This window comes from Chiloscyllium plagiosum, unplaced genomic scaffold (assembly GCF_037043375.1).
Source record: "Chiloscyllium plagiosum isolate Xiang-an unplaced genomic scaffold, Cpla_swu_hap1 HiC_scaffold_14, whole genome shotgun sequence".
NCBI lineage: Eukaryota > Metazoa > Chordata > Chondrichthyes > Orectolobiformes > Hemiscylliidae > Chiloscyllium > Chiloscyllium plagiosum.
Window position 1 is genome coordinate 15,462,164 of NW_028270152.1, and position 22,305 is coordinate 15,484,468.

Below are 22,305 nucleotides of genomic sequence, written 5' to 3' on the forward strand. Positions count from 1 at the left end.
ATACATGTTTGCTGAGGAGGAGTGTAAAAAGGTCCCTAGAAGGACAGACAATATGGTCATCATTGTTCACAGGAGCTTCCTCCTCGTGAACTAACTGTGGTGCTTCTGCCATTATAACCTTAACTGCACTTCAGAAAGAACATCGTTGGTTGAATTGAATTTATTGTCACGTGTACTGAGGCACAGTGAAAAGTTTTGTCTTGCCAGCAATACAGACAGATCAGAGAGTTAAGTAGCATAGATAAGTAAATAATAGGTAAACAGCAGCAAAAACAAAAACACAGGTACAGGTGAACGTTAAGAGTTGTAACGTGCTTTGGGATATTTATTTGCAAGAAGCGATACAAATGCAATTATTTCCCTGCCCCATCAGTTCACCAACATAAGCCCATCAGTCAGTGAGCAGCCTAACCATTAAAACAGTTTTTTTTACTGGGTTAAAAAAAAAGACATAGTTGCACCCATTTGGACATGGAGATGCAGGAGACAACACATTGACATGTGTTTCCCTCGATTGTTTTTTCTGGAAGAGGGCACTAGCCTGAAGCCAAAGGATGCAGAAATATCAGAAACAGGAGCAGGCCATTCAGCCCTCAAGTGCCATTCATGTAGGTCATTGTTGATCTTCTATTTTAACACCACTTTCCTACATTATCATATCCTTTGATTCTTGTTACTATCTAGAAATCTGTTGAGTTCAGTCTTGAACACTCAACATTTTTCACTTTACTTAGGAACATGTGACAGTAATAAATCAAATCAACAACTGAACATCCACAGTCCTCTGGGGTGAAAAACTCCGAAGATTCTGATGGAAACAATTCCTCTTTATCTCGGTCCGAAATAGCCTATCACTTACTAACAGTCTATGTACCTGGTATTGGACCCCAACTTTTCCACTAAGGCTAACATCCTTCCTGCATCCAACCTGTCGATCCCGGTGGCCCGAGGCATGTGCTCCACATGAAGCAATGCTAATCAGGTGTCTCTCCTACTGTTACTGCCTGCTAATGGCATGTATTGAAAGGACTTTCTGGGTCGATGCTCAACCTGTTTCCCCATGTTAGAGTTGCACTTTCAATGGTTATCAAAGCCTGGAGTAGAAATTATATAAAGTCAGAGTTACAGAGCTATACAGCACGGTAACAGACCCTTTGGTCCAACTCATCCATGCCAACCAATATCCTAAATTGGTCTAATCCCACTTGCCAGCACTTGGCCCATATCCTTCTAAAAATTAGCCTCATTCCTGAAGAAAGGCTTATGCCTGAAACGTCGATTCTCCTGCTCCTTGGATGCTGCCTGGCCTGCTGTGCTTTTCCAGCACCACGCTTTTCAACTCTGGTCTCCAGCATCTGCAATCCTCACTTTCTCCATATCCCTCTAAACCCTTCCTGCTCATAAACCCATCCAGATGCCTTTTAATGTTGTAATTTTACCAGATTTAACACTTCCTCTGGCAGTTCATTTCATACACGCACCACCTTCCATATGAAAAAGTTTCCCCTTAGGTCCCTTTTAAATGTTTCCCCTCTCACCCTAAACCTATGCCGTCTAGTTCTGGACTCCCCCACCCCAGGGAAAAGACCTTGGCTATTTCTCCTTTCCATGCCCCTCATGATTTTGTAAACCTCTATAAGGTCACCCCTCACCGTCCAGCACTCCAGGGAAAACAGCCCCAGCCTGTTCAGCCTCTCCCTATAGCTCAAATCCTCCAACCCTGGCAACATCCTTGAAAGTCTTTTCTGAACTCTTTCAAGTTTCACATATCTGGGGCTTCTAGATCAGAGGCAGGAATGCTACCTGCTGTGCAACAGGACTCCCTGCACTCATTGATAAGCACAGGTATCAGCTCCAGCATTTCAGTGCCCCTGGAATCACACTGGCTGCCAAACTCTATATTAAAAGCACCCTCTGGAAACAGGTGTTGGGTGCCAACACCATTACTCTAAGGGCTGAACGGCCTACTCCCATTTTCTAAATGCAGCATAGGCTCCGGGTGCCTGTTTAGAAGAACAGAACCATGGGAGACCAAGTAAAAGGAACTTGGTTTCATTTCCAGTGGGTTAAAGGGAACCCGGATTGTGCTAACTCAAAGCCGATCCGCTGCCTCCTGGAGACCATATCCCACTACCACAGAAACAATGCAGATGTTGGCTGGGCAGAGACTAGATTCCCTGTGCCAACTCTCGATGGGATCACCCATGCTGAGATCTCACTGTCCATCCAGGCGGGGGAAACTGAGGGTTACAAGCAAGTCAGGAAAGACCTAAAAAGAGAGCTCAGAAGAGCCATGAGGAGACATGAGAAGTTGTTGGCGGATAAGATCAGGGTAAACCCTAAGGCTTTCCATAGGTATGTCAGGAATAAAAGAATGACGAGAGTTAAATTAGGGCCAATCAAGGATAATAAGCGGGAAGTTGTGGAGTCAGAGGAGATAAGGGAAGCACTAAATAAATATTTTTCGACAGTGTTCACTATAGAAAATGAAAATGTTGGCGAGGAAGATACAGAGATACTTGTATCTAGACTAGAAGAGATTGGGGTTCACAAGGAAGAGGTATTAGAAATACTGCAGAGTGTGAAAATAGACAAGTCCCCTGGGCTGGATGGGATCTATCCTAGGATCCTCTGGGAAGCAGGGGAAGAGATTTCCTAGCTTTTGGCATTGATATTCAAATCATCATTGTCTACAGGAATAGTGCCTGAGGACTGGAGGATAGCAAATGTGGTTCCCTTGTTCAAAAAGGGTAGTAGAGACAACCCTATTAAGTACAGACCAGTGAGTCTCACTTCAGTTGTCCCGACTTGAGGATTAATGGGGTGGTGGGTCTCACAGCCGCTTGGGGGGGGGTATGCGGCTTACTGTGCGCGGGTTAGCCGCCAAAGAGCGACCGTACACCGCCTTGGACAGCCTGAAGTGGTGAAAGGGCGCTATGTCAATGCACGTCTCCCCGCGCTGTGATTATATGCAGGTGGAGCGCAGCTCGGTGCGGATTAAGTCTGGGCTGAGATTCGCTGCCTCTCCCTGCCCGAGTGTTTCAGAGATCACTGAGGACAGAGTCGAACAAGAATTGGGGTCTCACCTGCAGAGACAAACAAGGGTGGGAGTGTCGCCCTGGAATGAACCGGGTCGCCCTCCAATCCCGGACAAACAAAGTTACTCACCCTTGTAAGACAGCTTCAGCCTGGGCTTGTTGCTGAGGGTTCTGTCCTGGGTTCCAAGCGCCTGCACGATGAGCAGTTGGAGTAAGAGACACTTGGACAGGGTAGGCATGGTCAAAGTCTCCGGCTTGGAGTTGCTCCCTACCCTCTCAGTCAAACCCTACAGAGAGAAAACAAAAACAAAAACAAATGCAGGAACCACACACAGCGGCTTTAGACCGAGCCCTTTTCCAAACGGTGAGACTCCCAAAGCGGGCACACAGGTACGAGCAACGTGGGGAAGGAAAAGCCGAAAGTTTACACAGAGTCCCCACCCTTTTAAATAAAACAAAAGGAGCTAATGGGAGGGTGGGAAATAAATAAATAGATTCCACTTCAGCGAACCAATTCCAACCTGCTGCGTCCCTCTATGTTTCTGCGCTGCACACATTCCTTGCTCCCCATTCTAAAAGCAACAGTTCCTGGAATCCACTTTTAATTTAGTCAAGCCCTCTTGTGACTGTTTGCAGCCGAACAGGTACAGAGAGGAGGGTTTTGTTTTTGCAAATGATTTCCTCCTCCTACCCCGATCCCCTTCCCCGTGTTACCTGGGTTTGTGTCTCGCTGACAGGAGCCTCCTTTTCCAGCCTGAATATGTCCCTGGTATAGCTACATTCTCCTCAGTGTGCGAGGCAGCACTGGCTCACAGGGATGCAGGGAAAGGGAGGGGTGAAATGCGTGCGTCTGTGTGTGTGTGTGTGTGAGAGAGAGAGAGAGAGTGCAAGCACGCTGCACGGTGAAAAAAATATATATAATGAACAGAGAAGCCGCTTTTCAACTTTTTCAAAGCGACCCTGCTAAAATACTTAATCTCCCTTCAGTATTCAACAAGGCGGTTGGGGAGGGGTGGTTGGTAGGATGTCAGATGTGAACCACAATAGTGAAGGCTGCTTTTTTTCTGCCTGTGTGTTTGTGTGTGTCTCTCTCTCTCTCTCTGAAGGACCATACAAATTGCCGAATAAATTACACAGCCCAGTGACCCAACTGATGATAGACAGACTGCCCAGCACCAGGCAGTGGTCCAGGGGTGTGTTGTGCAGAGACACCCAACCCCCATTATTTCCCCAAACTCCTTCCCATCAAACTCTGAAAGATGAGGGTTGAATTTTTAGAGAGGGATGTTCTGTCTCGCTGTACTGAAGAGGCAAGTGTGGGGAGAAGTGTGACTATAATGGGGAGGCAGACACTCTCAGAGAAAAGGTGCCACTATCCTCAATGTGTCTGATAGTGACTTTTCCTTTTAAAACTTGACTTTCTGACAGTGCTCAATGGATATGAGGTTGATGCCCGCTTCCATCCAGCAATCTGCTTTTTAATTTAACCCTCTGACTCCTGACCCGCTTTACCTAATGGTCCTTTTCCACCCGACGCTATATCTGTCAGGATGATGAAAAGGGAGAGCTGACGGGGAAGGTTGGGTTAAGTGTATAAGTGATTCCCCACATGTTTCAAGAGCCATCAGGGTCCAATGTCATATACTCAGTTATGAGGGAGCTCATGGTTTACTACAATGGGACAGTTGGATCAGGAGACGCAGGCTGTTTGGGTTATTAGATTTATGCAGTTAGCACTCTGAAAGAGTGATGAGCAATCAAAGAAAAATATTTGACATTCACAAGTGCCTTTCACATTTTTAAGGCATTCCAAAGTGCTGCACAGTCAACTGATTTATTATAAAGGATAGTCACCATTGTTAACTGGACAAGTGGAGCAACTAACTTGTCAGTTCCCACAAATCACAAATGAGATAGTGGTTGTCTGGGGAAGGACATCAGTCAGGACATAACTCCGCTGCTGTTCACTCAAGTGGGATGATTTATTTACACCCAAAAGGGCAGGCAGGACCATGTTTTGACATAAAATCCCTACAGTGTGGAAACAGGCCCTTCGGCCCAACAAGTCCACATTGACCCTCTGAAGAGTAACCCACCCAGACCCATTCCCCTACCTTACATTTACCACTGACTAATGATCTACCCATCCCTGAACAGTATCAGGCAATTTAGCACAGCCAATTCAGCCTAACCCACACATCTTGGGATTGTGGGAGGAAACCCACAGGGAGAAAATGCAAACTCCACACAGACAGTCGCCCAAGGCTGGAATCAAACCCAGGTCCCTGGTGCTGTGAGACAGCAGTGCTAACCACTGATCCACCATGCAAGACATCCCATGCAAAACACAGCATACCTCTGACAGTGTGACACTCGCTCAACGCTGCACTGAAACGCTGACATTGATTGCTCACTCAATTCTGTTGAGAGGGATTTGATCCTGACAAGGTTATTGATACAGAGGTCAAGGAACTATCAGCTGAACCAAACCAATATGTGTAGTAATGGAGTACCTACAATGTAGAAGGAAAGGTCCTGAACTCCAGCAAAAATATGGATTTCTCAGATATGTATTCTTGGTTTTCCAGAACAAGGAGTTGACCTTGACCGAGTGTTGCAGACTGGCACATTCCAAGGTCCATGATGATGTGTTGAGGGACACAGTGAAACTTGGGACACTTTGCATCAATGTCTAAGGTCATTCATGGAATGTGTGTGCCACTGACTGGGCCAGCATTTATTACCCACCCCTAATTGCCCAGAGAGCATTTAAGAGTCAACCATATTGCTGTGGATCTGGAGTCACACCAGGTAAGGATGGCAGTTTCCTTCCCAAAAGAAAGGGTTTTCTTCCCTTGACAATGGATTCATAGTCATCATTAGACTCCTAGTTCCAGATATTTATTGAATTCAGATTCCACCATCTGCCATTGGCAGGATTCAAACACAGATCCCCTGAACATTAGACCACACTTAGAATATTGTGTTCAGTTCTGGTTGCCTCATTATAGGAAGGATGTGGAAGCTTTAGAGAGGGTACAGAGGTGATTTACCAGGATGCTGCCTGGACTGGAGGGCATGTCTTATGAGAAAACGTTAAGGGAGCTCAGACTTTTCTTAATGGAGCAAAGCAGGATGAGAGGTGACTTGATAGAGGTGTACAAGATGATGAGAGGCACAGATAGAGTGGACAGCCAGAGACTTTTTTCCAGGACAGAAACGGCTGTAACCAAGGCGGCATAATTTTAAGGTGATTGGAGGAAGGTTTTGGGGAGATGTCAGATGTCAATTCTTTACACAAAGAGTGGTGGATGCATGGAATGCACTGCCAGCAGTGGGAGTAGAGTCAGATACATTAAGTACATTTAAGCAACTCTTGGATAGGCACATGGATGGTAGTAAATTTAAGGGTATGTAGGTTAGTTCGATCTTAGAGTTAGATAAAAGGTCGGCACAACATCAAAGGCCGAAGGGCTAGTACTGTTCCATGTTCTATTCGCTGGGTCTCTGGATTAATAATTTAGTGATAATGCCACTAGACCATCGCCTCCCCTCCATTCTGTTATGGGGACCAGTCTTTGCATTTGGAAAAATCACCTAAATGCCATATCTCTGTTTTCTAATTAGCGTTCTATATTATACATGTTTAGGGCAGCACTGAGGCTCAGTTGTTATTCTGTGATTCAAGGTAGACATTGGAAGGAAGCAGCTTTTTTACTCAAATTACTCTACTGAGAGTTTTCTTCCCTTTACAGTATATTTTTCTTTTTGTATTCATTCATGGGCCAGCATTTATTGCCCATCCCTTACAATCTTCAAGAAATGATCATGGATTTCCAACAGTGCAGAAAGAAGCCAATCAGCCCATCAAGTCAGCACCAACCCTCCAAAAAGCATCCCCCATTGCCCATAATTAATCCACCTAACATTCACATCCCTTAACACTGCAGGGCAATTTAGCACAGCAAATCCATCTAACCCCCACACTTTAGATTGTAGAAGGAAACCAGAGCACCCCACACAGACATGGAGAGAATGGCCAAACTCCACATAGATGGTCGCCCGAGGCTGGGATCAAACCTGGGTCCCTGGTGCTGTGGGGCAGCAGTGCTGACCACTGAGCCACCATGCCGCCTTCTTGAAAGATGCCAGTCCTTGGAGTGTAGGCGCTCCTATGGAGCTGTGACAGAGAGAGTTCCAGGATTTTGACCCAGTGACAAAGAAGGAATGATAATACGTTTCCGCGTTAAGACAGTTTGATTTGGAGGGGATCTCAGAGGTGGCGGCATTCCAAGCAACAGACGCCCTTTGTTAATCTAGGCGGTGGAGGCATGTAGGGTTTGGTGGGTGCGATCAGAGGTGGACAACTACCCAGAGCGTGGCTGAGTCATAGTAATTTTATTTGAAGTCCTATAGTCTGTGCTTAAAAGCATTGTATCTCACCAAAGCCACAGTGAGGCTTTAGTAATGAAATGTCTGGTGTGTGCTGTCACACTGACAGAGGTAACAGATTTGACATCCCATGCCTTGTTGCCAGCACTCTATTCCAAACCACTTGTGTCAGTGCAATTGAGGTCACAATCACATCAGCCATGACAGAACAGGCTTGTGGGGCTGAATGGCCTACTCACTCCTCATTCAAATGTTTATATGTTTTTCCGGTGAATTTGCTGTTGTAATTCAATAATCAATCCGGAGATTTTGATTTAGAAATGTATCTCATTTGATGGAATTCGCAGCTTAATTGCTCATACATTGACACCCGCAAAAATGTTTAAGGAATGAGAGGAATTCACAGCTGGAACTCAAACGGGCTGATTCACACTGAAACTGCTGCACCAGAATTGTGCTATTCCCTCCCAGCTGTTTCGAATAATCTCGACAGATGTGGTAACGAGATCAAAGATGTTTTTTAAGGCAGCGCGCCTTGAGGTTTGAAGCAGAATTATTTGTTTTACAACATATCAACAGGAGGTTTACAAACATGGAGAAAAACCACCAAATGATATTCCTGTCACACGGCCAAGCTTTAGTCGATCAATTATTTCAGGGAGTGGCAAGATGGGGTGATCCTCAGCTCCCTGGGATATCCACTTGGACTTTGGACCCTCACTTTGATTCTCAGCTGCTCAGAGGCTGTCAGGCACACGAGGGATTTGTCTGCACAAATTGTCTGTCCCTCAGAAACATATCCACTGGGAAAACTTTATCCTTTCACAAACAGTGCTTTTTTAAAAAAAAATTCAATTGACTTCAACATAATATGCACATGATACAAGCTAACTGTGTTTCGCAAAGTCGCTCACTACAGAATTAATAACTTTATAGCTACTTAATATAATTAGAGCAGATAGACCTAGACTATTTCCCCTTGTGAGGGGAATATATTAAAATGAGACCAAGACTGTTCAGGGTTAAAAATCACACAACACCAGGTTATAGTCCAACAGGTTTAATTGGAAGCTCCAGCTTTTGAAGCGCTGCTCCTTCAACCACCTGATGAAGGAGCGTCGCTCCGAAAGCTAGTGCTTCCAATTAAACCTGTTGGACTATAACCTGGTGTTGTGTGGTTTTTAACTTTGTACACCCCAGTCCAACGCCGGCATCTCCAAATCATGAAGACAGTTCAGGGGTACTGTCAAGAAGCACTCCTCCACACAAGTGACCAGTGGAGTGCCACAAGGATCGGTGCTGGGCCCTATACTTTTTGTTATTTATATAAATGATTTGGATGCGAGCATAAGAGGTACAGTTAGTAAGTTTGCAGATGACACCAAAATTGGAGGTGTAGTGGACAGCGAAGAGGGTTACCTCAGATTACAACAGGATCTTGACCAGATGGGCCAATGGGCTGAGAAGTGGCAGATGGAGTTTAATTCAGATAAATGCGAGGTGCTGCATTTTGGGAAAGCAAATCTAAGCAGGACTTATACACTTATTAGTAAGGTCCTAGGGAGTGTTGCTGAACAAAGAGACCTTGGAGTGTAAGTTCATAGCTCCTTGAAAGTGGAGTCGCAGGTAGATAGGATAGTGAAGAAGGCACTTGATATGCTTTCCTTTATTGGTATTGAGTACAGGAGTTGGGAGGTCATATTGCGGCTGTACAAAACATTGGTTAGGCCACTGTTGGAATATTGCATGCAATTCTGGTGTCCTTGCTATTGGAAAGATGTTGTGAAACTTGAAAGGGTTCAGAAAAGATTTACAAGGATGTTGCCAGGGTTGGAGGATCTGAGCTACAGGGAGGCTGAACAGGCTGGGGCTGTTTTCCCTGGAGCGTCGGAGGCTGAGGGGTGACCTTATAGAGGTTTACAAAATTATGAGGGGCACGGATAAGGTAATTAGATGAAGTCTTTTCCCTGGGGTCGGGGACTCCAGAACTAGAGGGCATAGGTTTAGGGTGAGAGGGGAAAGATATAAAAGAGGCCTAAAGGGCATTTTTTTCATGCAGAGGGTGGTACGTGTATGGAATGAGCTGCCAGAGGATGTGGTGGAGGCTGGTACAATTGCAACATTTAAGAGACATTTGGATGGGTATATGAATAGGAAGGGTTTGGAGGGATAGGGGCCAGGTGCTGGCAGGTGGAACTAGATTGGGTTGGGATATCTGGTCGGCATGGACAGGTTGGACCAAAGGGTCTGTTTCCATGCGGTACATCTCTATGACTCTAAGTGGAAATCTGGGATAATTTCCACCAAAAATCAGTTCAGGCAAAGGCGTCACTTGAAGATGTTAAAACAGAGGTAGATTTTTGTTAGATAAGAGCAGCAAGTGTTACAGAAGCAAGGGAGGTGTATAGAGTTGCAATACTGGTCAGGCATGAATGATAAGGTTGATGGATGAAAGGTTACCCTCCTGCATGAGGACAATGCACTGCAGTAACTCTCCGAAACTCCTCTGACGTTATCTTCCAGATCAGAGACCTCCATCTCCTAGAAGGGTTGCAGATCCATGGTAACAATGCCACCTGCAAGTTCCCCACCAAGTAAGAGGCAACAGTGCAGTGGTATTGTCATAGAATTTCTACAGTGCAGATAGAGGCCATTCGGCCCATCAAGCTTCTGAAGAGCATCCCACCCACAACTCCAATATCCCAGTAACTCCTGCTCCTCATGACTATCCCACCTAACCTGCACATCTCTGAACACTATGGGCAATTTAGCATGGCCAGTCCACCTAACCTGCACATCTTTGGACTGTGGGAAGAAACCAGAGCACCCGAAGGAAACCCACACAGACATGAGGAGAGCGTGCACACCCCACACAGGCAGTCGCCCAAGGCCTGGAATTGAACCCAGGTCCCCTGTGCTGTGAAGCAGCTGTACTAACCACTGAGCCACCATAATATCACTGGGCGAGTAATCCAGTGCCCCAGGACAATGTTCTGAGAATGTGGGGTTGAACTCCACCATTGTGGATGGTGACATTTGAATTTAATAAAAAGTTGGTCTCATGATAACCATTTTCTATTGTTGTGAAAACCAGTTTGTTCACTAATGTTCTTTAAGGAGGGAGATCTGTCCTAACCCAATCTAGCCTCCACTTGACTCCAGAGCAATGCAGTTGACTCCTAACTTTGGGCAAATAAGGATGGGCAAAAAATGCAGTCCTTGCCAGTGATATTCACATCCCATGAACAAATTTAGAAAGAAATTCATACCGTCCTGGCTTACAACCGCATTTTCATTCCTTCACAACAGTTTGGTCAAAATGCAGGAACTCACACCTCACTAGCTCTGTGGGTGTCCATGCAAAACACAGAATGAGGCAGTTCAAGAAGGCAGCTCACTATCATCTTCGCCAGGGCAATTAGGGAAGGGTAGTCAACACTTGCCAAGACAGTGATGCCCATACCCCATGAACAAAACAAAACCTCCTCCTCCTGTGTTCCTAACTAACTAAATCTCAGTGCACTACACCTAACAACACTAAGCCCTCACCACACAGGTTAAGTTCTGATTTTTCACATCAGTGTTGTCACTGATGGGAAACTGGGATTCTGTGGCATGTTTGTCTTCTGAACTGGCAAAGTAGAGGAGGAAACACAGACCAAAACACAAACTGAACCATCTGCTTCATCAAAGAGTTTAGATAGTTCATCCAGAACAATAATGAATCTTAAACCAACCCAGTGATTTGAGGTTGAATCATTGAGAAAATGCCAGGTTACATGATCTCAACAAAACAGTTAGTTTCCGTACATGTAATCTACCTCTCAGTCACACTTTAGATAGCATACATAGTTAAATGAAATAGTTTGGATCATAGTGGGACACATAAATAAGCAAGATAATGAGCAAGCTCCCAAATAATGATAAATACCAGACCTGCACCCTTTAAGAAACTGTGTATGAGCTTACCCAGTTAGACTTTACAGCCTTAGAAAGTGGTATGGATATATAATTTGACAGCAGAGTACTCCATAGGTTCATTCATAGGATCTGGGCATCACTGCAAAGCCACCAGTTATTGCCCATCTATAACTGTCCTTGGGAAGATGGTATGGAGTCACCTTCTTGAATTGAGTGACTCGCTAGATCACATATGAAACCAATTAAGAGTCAACCACATTGCTATGGTTCCGGAGTCACACACTGGGAAGACTGCAAAAAGATAGCAGGTTTCCTTCCACAAAGAAACAAGTAAACCCAGTGGGATTTCTTTTGAAGATAATCCAGGTAGTTTTATTGTCACCATTAATACTGCCAGCATTGAATTACAGATTAATCAACTCAATTCAAGTTCCAGGACTGCAGGGGTGGGATTTGAACTTGTGTTTAAAGTTCCCACATAGCACAGACAGGGTTATGGGCAGTGACTAGGGAGGGAGGGAATAAGGGCGCTGCTTCAGAATGGCTTCCCAGGATGCTGCCACCTCAAAGGAAGAGAATAAAGTTGATAGGATTGTGTGGGTTTTGTGGAGTGCTCTGGTTTCCTCCCACAGTCCAAAGATGACCAGGTTAGGTGCACTAGCCATGCTAAATTGCCCATCGTGTCCAGGGACTTGCAGGTTAGGTGAATTGGCCATGCTAAATCTCCCAGAGTGTCCAGGGACTTGCAGGCTAGGTGAATTAGCTGTGCTAAATTGCGTATAGTGTCCAGGGATATGCAGACCAGGTGGTTTAGGCCATGGGGATTGCAAGATTACAAAGATAGGAGCTGGGTCTAGATGGGATGGTCTTTGGAGGGTTGATGTGGACTCAATAAGCCAAATGGCTTACTTCTACACTGTAGGGATCCTATGATAATGATGACACTGTAATAAAGCAGGCAGCAAATCAGTCCAGTAGAGGGGCCACTCTCCATGCACAGAGCCCAGCAGCTTTCTAGAAGTGATCATCTGGCATCAGGCAAGAAATACTTACTCCAACTAATGCACCTTCAGGACAGAAGACCACAACTGTGGTCAACTCTGACTCCCCTATGGCCCCACTTGCTATGAGTATCTTTAACCAGGCATTTGCAGAAAGTTCATATTATCTATTTCCCACTCAAGGATTCTCCCCACAATATTGAGGAAATACAATCTGTCTGATTCCATATAATTAGTCCTGTCCTCCAGGTTACCAAACTGGTATTATAAACACTTTGCTACTATGTAAATGGATATTTTCTACTCAACACATTTGGACAAGTCATTGTACACCTCTAAAGCAAGAAGGACTTGAACCCTGGTTTCCTGGCTCACATGTGGGGGACTCTCCCATTCTGCCACAGGAATGCCTAAAAGTTCCTGTACCTATCCTTGGCATTAACAGAACATTGGATAGTTTCAGGTCAGCAATCTCTGGCTTATGGAGCCAGCATATGCTAGCTGTACTACTCTGCTACCCCCTTTGTATGTTTAATGTAAACTCCAAAACAATGTCGTCATAAGAAATTCTGGCACAATTTTATTCTTATTCAAGTTCATGTGGTGGTAGGACTTGTACAGTTCAGAACAAAAGTTTGATTATTAAATGTTTCAGTCGAGAAGTGTGGTGTTGGAAAAGCACAGCAGGCCAGGCAGCATCTGAGGAGCAGGAGAATCAATATTTTGGGCATAAGCCATTCATCATTCCAGCATCTACAGTCCTCACTTTCTCCCTGTTTGATGTTTGAGCAGAGCCAATAGTTACTGCAGTGCCCTGGAATAAGAAAGGTTAAAAATGAGTTTGTAATGGTTGCTATGCCTGGCCACTGTGCACTGATGTCTTACTGCAATGAGCATTTGTGTTTATAGTATATATAGCAAGGCAACACTGAGTCTCTGTCGTTGAATTAACTTTGAGCTCCTCATTATTTGGTAATGCACTCTCCTGAACATAAAGCATGTGACTTAGAAGCAGGAACAAGCCATTTGGCACTTTAAGCCTGTTCTATCATTTTTTAAAAACAAACTTTAAATTTAAAAAGATCATGGCTGATCTAATTGCAACCTCAAATCCACATTCTCATCTATGGAAGAATCTCAAGAAGAGTCAAGTACCTATCCATCTCTGCCTTAAAAATATTTAAAGACTCTGCTCCCTCCACTGCTTGCAGAACAGATTTCCAAAGACTCACGACCTTCTGAGAGAAAACTTTTCTCCTCATCTCTCTTAAATGGATAACCCCCTTACTGTTAAAAGTAACTCCTAGTTCTAGATTCTCCCACAAATGAAAACCTCCTTGCTACATTCAGGATCTTATAGCCACCTTTTACTCTTCAGTATTCCAAGAGATATAAGCCTAGCCTGCACAACCTTTGCTCAGAAGTGAACCCACCCATTCCAGGTATCAGATGCCTCCTAGGTTATCCTATCAATATCCCATTGTAACCTCTTCATGCCCTCTTCATCCAGATTGTGGCTGTGTAACTGAACTCAAGCTAACTGGAAAAGGGAAAGCTGAAATAACTGACATTAAATGAATGGACCATATTTGCTTCATAAAGTTAGCTCTACCTCTTTCTTCCATAATGAACATAGTCAGTGGGAGGAATGCGTTAAACAATCTCACGAAACCAGTCCACCCTGGAAGGTTGATCTACCTACAGCCTCTAGGCAGCTCTCCTCCTGACACACTGCAATTAACTGATGGAACCACCGAAACAGATAGCAGTCTTTCATGAGCCCAGTCATTTCTGTGATAAGATCATCCCAGCAAATTACTTCAACCGCATTGACATGCAGGTGAGATGGACACAGAGCCAGCGAACTGAACTGTAGCCTCTGCTCTTTGCAGTTCCTCAGCTGCCTTCCATTAAAACTGTCAGTGCGAGTGCAACTCAGCAAAACATTCCTCTATTTTCCACACCATCAAGCCAAAACTAGCACAAGCCACACACACAAAATAAAACATCCGCCAAATATTTCAGTACACGTCTCACTCTCATCGCAGAACCCCTGCTTTAGCATCAACACTGGGCTGATAAACCAGAAGTTATTACTATTATTATCAACTGAACGAGTGCATTAATCCAAAGATATGATCAGATGAGGAATGTAATCTGGTATTTCCTTTCTAAACCACTCAACTTTAATTCTAATTCTTCCACCAGGACCCCTTCCTCTTCTCCTTTATTATGCTACTGAAAACATAACTCTTTGAACAAGCTCCTGGTTACCTGGCTTCATTGGTCAGTGCATTGAGTATAGGATTTGGGAGATTATGTAATAGCTGTGCAGGACATTGGCTAGGCTGCTTTGGAATACTGCATTCAATTCTGGTCTCTCTGCAATAGGAAAGATGTTACAAAAGTTAAAAGGGTTCAGAAAAGAAATCCGAGGATGTTGCCAGGGTTGAAGGGTTTGAGCTCTAGGCAGAGGCTGAACAGGCTGTGGCTGTTTTCCCTAGAGGGTTGAAGGCTGAGGGGGTGACCTTACAGAAATGTATAAAATCATGAGGGGCATGGATAGGGTAAATAGGCAAGGTCTTTTCCCCAGGGTAGGGGCATCCAAAACTAGAGGGCATAGGCTTAAGGTGAGAAGGGAAGTTTAAAAGGGACTCAAGGAGCAATATTTTCATGCAAAGGGTGGTGCATGTATAGAATGAGTTGCCAGAGGAGGTGTGGAGGCTGGTACGATAGCAACATTTAAAAGCATCTCGATGGGTACATGAATAGGAAGGGTTTAGAGGGATATGTGACAGTTGCTGGCAAATGGGACTAGATTAATTTAGGATATCTGGTCAGCATGGATGAGTTGGATTGAAGTTTCCATGCTGTACATCTCTATGACTCTATGACTAATGCAGCTTGGTGCTGATTTCTATTTGTTAACACTGCTTTGAAGTGCAGTGGGCATTTTATTAGTTCCAAGTGAGTGCAGGAGGTTGGTGTTGTTGTGCTGGAGTCATGATGGGGAGGATCACTTCATCTGACAAAGGGGCAGCACTCTGAAAGCTTGTGGTTTCAAATAACCCTGATCAACTACACCATGGCGTTGTGTAACTTTTGACCTTATTGTGCTGGTGGTAACCTTCTGTCTCAAGGTGATGGGTTGCACCGTCGTGGTTAACTCTGTGTTGGGTACCACTGGATGTGGCTCAGGAAGTTCATTCTGATGCAGCCTAAGCCACTGTTGCAAAGGGAGACAGTGGCTTGAGGAGCTATACAATTCACTGCCCTCTGGCTTCTATGGGCACTCTTCTCGGACAGTTGAGCTTTTGGTTTCTCCTCGCCTCTTCCAATACCCTTCCAAACAGTCAGCCTCTCGAGGTCACAGCCTGTAGGTTACTCTATCCCTGTTATCAGTGTTAACACCTACCAGCTTCATATCAAACTTTCAGCTGTCCTTATGCTGGAGGTATGAATGCCCATGGGGTTAAGACCAATCAGTTCATTGAGCTATAGGCAGAGGTTGAATAGATTAGATTACTTACAGTGTGAAAACAGGCCCTTCGGCCCAACAAGCCCTCACCAACCCTCCGAAGATCAACCCACCCAGACTCATTCCCCTACCTTGACCATGGCCAATTCACCTAACCTGCACATCTTTGGACTGTGGGAGTAAACCCACACAGACACAGGGAGAATGTGCAAACTCCACACAGACAGTCGCCCGAGGCTGGGATCGAACTTGGGTCCCTAGCACTGTGAGGCAGCAGTGCTAACCACTGAGCCACTGTGCCACCCCCAATCATAATTCACTGTTCTCAGTCAGATTGCTCTTGTCTCTCATTCTTATACTCAGTTTGGACATAACAGTTGCAGATTTTTGATGCAAGTGTTGATTTCAGCATCAAGTGACAGATTGTTGGTGATTGTGGATAGGGTGAATAGTCAAGGTCTTTTCCCCAGGTTTGAGGAGTCCAAAACTAGATGGCACAGGTTTAAGGTGAGAGGGGAAAGATTTAAAAGGGATTCAAGGGGCAACATTTTCATGCAGAGGGTGGTGTGTGTTGGGAATGAGCTTTTTCAGTAAATAGCTGATGATAATGGCCAAGTCATTTTATTGACTCATCCAGAAATTAACCAGTATCTCTGAGTCAGTAGCCTTGTCCTGCGAAGAGATGATGAGGATATACTTGAGACAGCGAAGGTGGGAACTGTCCAGCTTTCTGTCCTGTCCAGAGTATCTTGTCCAGGTCTCACCTCAGCAGAGGAATGTGCTGGGGATGCAGGACTGCTAGACTCTCAAAAGCAAAAAAAATGGAAGTACTGGAGACACTCAGCAGGTCTGGCAGCATCTGTGGGGAGAAGAACAGAGTAAATGTTTCAAGTCCAATGACTCTTCTTTACAGCCCTTTCATTTATTGATTTTGGATCTCCAGCATTCACAATCTTTTGCATTTTATTTGATGGGATTGTAATTCAGTATTCTCAGTCAGGTTGCTGTTGTCCCTCATTCTTATACCCAGTTTGGACACAACAGCTGCAGATTTTTGATGCATGTATTGATTTCAGCATCAAGTGACAGATTATTGGTGATTGTGGAGCCTCAAAACGTGAAGCTATCAACAGCCTCCAGTGTCAGATTGTCAACTCTGATAGGTAGTGCTACGCAAACAGTCTCAACAATATCATTTGACTTATAGAATCATACAGTCATACAGCATGGAAACAGACCCTTCGGTCCAACCAGTCCATGCCGACCAACTTTCCCAAACTAAACTAGTCCCACGTACCTGCGTTGGCCCATATTCCTCTATACCTTTCCTATTCATGTTCTTATCCTATTTCTTTTAAATGTGTAAGTGAACCTCCATCCACCACTTCCTCTGGCAGTTCATTCCACATACAAACCACCCTCTGTGTGAAGAAAGTTGCCCCTCATGTCCTTTCTCAGTCTTCCTCCTCTCACTTTAAAAATATGCCCCTTGTTTTGAACTCTCCCACCTGAGGGAAAAGACCTTTGCTCTTCACCTTATCTATGCCCCCCATGATCTTATAAACCTCTTTAAGGTCACCCCTCAATCTCCAGTGAAAAAAGTCTCAGCCTGTACAGCCTCTCCTTATAACTCAAACCTTTGCCACACTCTGGTAAATAGTTTCTGGAGCCTGTCCAATTTAGTCATATCTTTCCTATTAAAGGGTGACAAGAACTGTACACAGTACTCCAAAAGTGGCCTCACTAACAGGCACGAGAGGGTCTATCTATTTCTCACTGAAAGTGTTCCTTGATGAGGAATATTAGTGCAGTACTGTCAGTGCAGAGCGTGAGGAGCTGACATACTTTTGTATTGTATCTCAGGTGAGCAAGGTTGAGAAGATTTCTCCCAGTTCTGGTTTATTGTAGTATCCTTGCTTCCTTCTTGTATTTTGGTTAGTATTCCTGTAATCATTCATTAATTGGCAAAAAATGCTCAGTTGAGACAGGAACTTATGATGGATTATGCATCTGATTGGAATCTAGAGATGAGCTCATGAATGAAGCTGAGAGTCAGTGTTATTGACCTTCAAAAAATCTGATAATATGAGTATTGATTAATGAATGGATGCAAAGGTGAGAGTTGATAAAGAAATGGATGTGTATTGATAGGTGAGTATTGATAGGAAGTTGAGCAAATCTATTTCCACACTTTTATCATAATAAGCATGGGTAAGGCTTGTGCCCTTTAATACCATGATGTTGCTATGTTCCACAATGGTTGTAGTAAACCCATCTGGATTGCTTTCTGTTTGATTGTTTAGATTTATTTGTATTAATGTTTTTTGGCAGCCATGATAATGAAGGAAAGGATATCAAAGCCAAATGCAGACGTTCTGTATGTAACAGCAGCTCAATGTGTCTGTTAGTTATTTTCTAGATTGATTTCATTATATTAAACAGAAAATCTATTTCTCTCGATTGCCAATACATCCTTAGAATTGAGTGAGATGTGTACTCTGACCCATGCCTCTCTCTGTTTGTTACTCGCTCTTTCAAAACTGCTGAGGAATTGATGAGCCTTGTGTGAAATTTCATTGTGTAGTGACATTTGAAATTCCAAGTCCTGCAATGTCAGGAACAGCTAGCATTGGCCATAGCTGCTAGTTTCAAGTCTGATGCCATTGGAATTATACTTCATGAGACAATATGGGGAGCGCAAAACACAAATTCTGTTCCCTTCCAAAACTCGTTATAAAGTATAAATATATTGGAATGAAGGAAAATGTAAGCATCTGTGTTACTTATTTTCTAATGTCTTTAGGAAGATATAACTTCTATTTTATATTTGTTGGGAGGTAGTAATGTGGCTGGACTATTAATCCAGAACCCTAAACCAATGTTCTGGGCTATTGGATTTCTAGTCCGGTGACATTCCAGCCATGTCAGATGGTGAAATTTGAATTCAATACAATCTGGAATAAAAAAGCTAGCCTCATGACATCCAAGCAACCATTGTCAATTCTCGTTAAAAAAAAAATCTAGTTTGTCAATGTCCGCAGGGAAGGAAATCTGCCTTCCTTACATGGTCTGGTCTACATGTCACTCCAGACTCACAACAAAGTGCTTTGTTCTTAACTGTCCCCGGCAACAAATGCTGGCTTAGCCAGCAACATTCACATCCCATGAATGAATGAAAAAATGCTTATAATCCAGTGATTACAGGAACATAGGAGATGGAAGAGATCTTGGCCATTTGGCCCCTTTAACCTGGACTACAATTTATTTAGATCATGGCTGGTCTTCTACCTCATTTTCCCACACTATCCCCACTATCATTAATATCTTTCCTTCTCTCCCGTTAAACATACTCGTTGATTGAGCTCCAAAGCCTCCTCGGGTAAACTATCCTAAAGGTTCACTGATCTCTAAGTGAAGAAATCCCTCATTGTCTCAGTCCCAAATGATCTATTGCTTATTTTGAAATGGTGTCTTCTGATTCCATATCACCAGCCAAGAGAAATATCCTTCCCACATCTATTCCATTAAGCCCTGTAACTTTTTATCTGCTTCAATAAGATCATCTTTCATTCTTCGAGAGAATACAGAGTATAGTCCCATTTAAACTGACATTTCCACACAGATGCCTGTGTTATTCATAAAACTGTCATTTTGCAGTGTAGTCTATTGTTTGTTTCCACTTGTTAACAAATACCAAGCCACGATCCTAGTGACTGTGAGCAAGGAACCTGCATTCCTTGTAATTATTGAAGAGGAACAGATATGTTAAAGAGGGAGTGTCACGGAGGAATAGGACCAGCCACTGTATCTCAGACACAAGCCTGATTGGGAAGCTAGTCATTTTTTGATTTTCATGTGATCATGAAGAAAATTAATCTCAACCCAGGTTCGAGTGAACACTAATAAAACCTGTCAGAAACTGCAGGGCCAGTTTCTGTGTGAAATTGAGATCATGCTTGAATTTACAACCATTTACCAGAATCCAGAATAAGCTTTACTCATACACTCAGCAGCTACACTCTCTCCCAAACCAGAACATTGAGAGACCTGGGCACAAAACTGTGGCTGACTGTCCATAAGGTGCTGAGGGAATGCCACACAATTCGAGGCTATTTTTTGGATGATGTGTTAAATTGGGGCTCCTTTCTATGATGGATGTCGCAGAATCCAATAAAACAATTTTGGGGGGAGTCCTCCATGATGTCCTGATCCTTTTTATTAAAAAAGATTATCTGATCACATTATCATTTTGAAAGCTGGCTGTGTGCAAACTGACTCCCATGTTTCCAATAGTATAACAATAACTACATCCATTTGGGGGCAGCACTCAGTGGCTGAGTGGTTAGTACTGCTGCCTCACGCTACCAGATAACCGGGTTTGATTCCAGCCTCAGGCAACTGTTTGAAGTTTGCACATTCTCCCCGTGTCTGCATGGGCTCCAGTTTCCTCCCAGAGTCCAAAGATGTGCAGGTTAGGTGGTTCGACCATGCTAAGTTGCCCTATAGTGTTCAGGGATGTGTAGGCTGGATGCATTCGTCAGGAGTAATGTAGAGTAATAGGGGTTGGGGAATGGGTCTGGGTGGGTTACTCTTCAGTGGTCGGTGTGGACTTGTTGTGGGACTGTTTCTACACTGTAGGGATTCTATGGTCTCAAAAGTACTTATTTCTCAGCTGTAAAACACTTCTGGATACCGTGAGGATGTGGAAGATGCTCTATAGATGCAAATCATTTAATGTGAACTGGACAAGCTGAATACTAGACAGAGTATGGAGAGAAAATTCCATTCGCCTGCACACTGATCTAGAAAGTAGGTCATGATAGCAAGCCACTCTCTTCACAGTAATTATCCTGAAGGTAAAACTCTCTTAATGAGGTTAACAACCTCTTTCAATGTAGAAATCAAATTCAGAATCTAATTGCATCACAACATTTGTACTTAATGCAGCATGAAATTCCAACAGCCTTTGGCCAAATTATATAATGTTGGTAGCTATTTAACAAGTTCATGGTTACTGCTTGCCAACAATTTGATTAATAGATCCCAGTTCAACCTATCAACAACCAACTTTCCTGATAAGTTTGAAGAATTGCAGATTTTCAAGATCAGGTGGACTTTCTTGCATTTGATGTTGTCCTGTTCCTTATGCACTGTTTTAGTAATTAGTGTTTACACATAAGCCCCTTTACTGATCAGTAAACTACTGTTGTGTATCACCAGCAATGTGCATCCGTGTCCATTAAACCATAAGGTACAGGGGTTGTTTCGACTGTTTAGCCCACCAAGACTGCTTCACCATTCAACCACGGCTGATATGTTTCTCAACCCCATTCTCCTGCCTTCTCCCTGTAACCCTTGTCCCCCCTACTAATCAAGAACCTATCTCTGTCTTAAAGACACTCAATCCCTTGGCCTCCAGTGGCAATGAGTTCCACAAATTCACCACCCTCTGACTGAAGAAATACCTCCTCATCTCAGTTCTAAATGGTGGTCCCTTCTCTCTGAGGTATGTGCTCTCAAATCCTAGACTCTCCTATTGGTGGAAACATCTTCTCCATGTCCACTATCTCCAGGCCTCTCAGTATTTTTAAGTTTCACATGGATCCCACCCCATCCTTTTAAACTCCTTCGAGTACAGACCCAGAATCCGAACCGGTCCTCTAATGATCCTGTCCAAAGATGGACACTTTCTGACAGCACTTAGTGAGATCCTGACCAATTTTCTTCATCCCATCCTTTCCAGCATCAGAATGAAGGATAGTGTATATCTTTCACAAACTTTGGACTTTCAAAAGGCACATCTTGAAAGGAATGTTTTTGGTGTGTAATCATCATTTTAATGTAGGAAATATCACAGTCAATTTGCATACAGCAAGCTCCTGCAATGTGGTAATAGCGTGTTTATGAGGTGATAGTAGTGGTAATGGGCATTGGTTAGCTCAGTTGGTTAGACAGCTGATTTGCAATGCAAAGCAATGCTAAGAGCATGGGTTCGATTCATGCACTAGTTGAGGTTACCATGAAGGAGTCTCCTTCTCAACCTCTCCCCTCACCTCAACTGGAACCTAACGTTAAAGCATCACCAGTCATCTCTCTCTCTCTCTCTCACACTCTCTCTCTAATAGACAGCAGCCTTATGGTCCGGTTGGACAATGGTAGCCTTAACTTTAAACCGTGCTCTTCAAAATGATGTCATTGGATTTTTTATGTCCTCCTGAGGGGGCAGACAGAGCCTTGATTTATCATCACAAGCAAAAGACAGTGCAGCACTCTCTCAATGGTAGCCTAGATTATGTGGTCAGTCAGAGACAAAAAAACTGCAGGTGCTGAAATACAAGGTAGATAAGCAGGAGGTTGGGAGATCACAGCAAGCCAGGCAGCATCAGGAGGTGCAGAAGTCAACGTTTCAGGTGTAACCCTTCTTCAGGACTGGGAGTGGGTGTAAGGGGAGCTGCAAAAGGTAGGGGGAGGTGGT

General features: G+C 43.9%; 1 protein-coding gene across 4 annotated transcripts in view; it reads right to left on the reverse strand.

The window, feature by feature from the left end:
* sema3b (sema domain, immunoglobulin domain (Ig), short basic domain, secreted, (semaphorin) 3B) overlaps positions 1-22,305 on the reverse strand; it is a 378,357-nt gene that overhangs the window by 169,798 nt on the left and 186,254 nt on the right. For 3 of the 4 annotated variants that reach the window (XM_087994087.1, XM_087994085.1, XM_087994086.1), the window contains exon 2: positions 3,169-3,325. In XM_087994087.1, coding sequence (XP_087850213.1) covers positions 3,169-3,277 — 109 coding nt within the window. In that variant the 5' untranslated portion in view covers positions 3,278-3,325. Of the gene's footprint in view, positions 1-3,168; positions 3,326-3,752; positions 3,894-22,305 lie in introns of those variants that run through there. The other variant, XM_087994084.1, reaches the window with a different exon arrangement.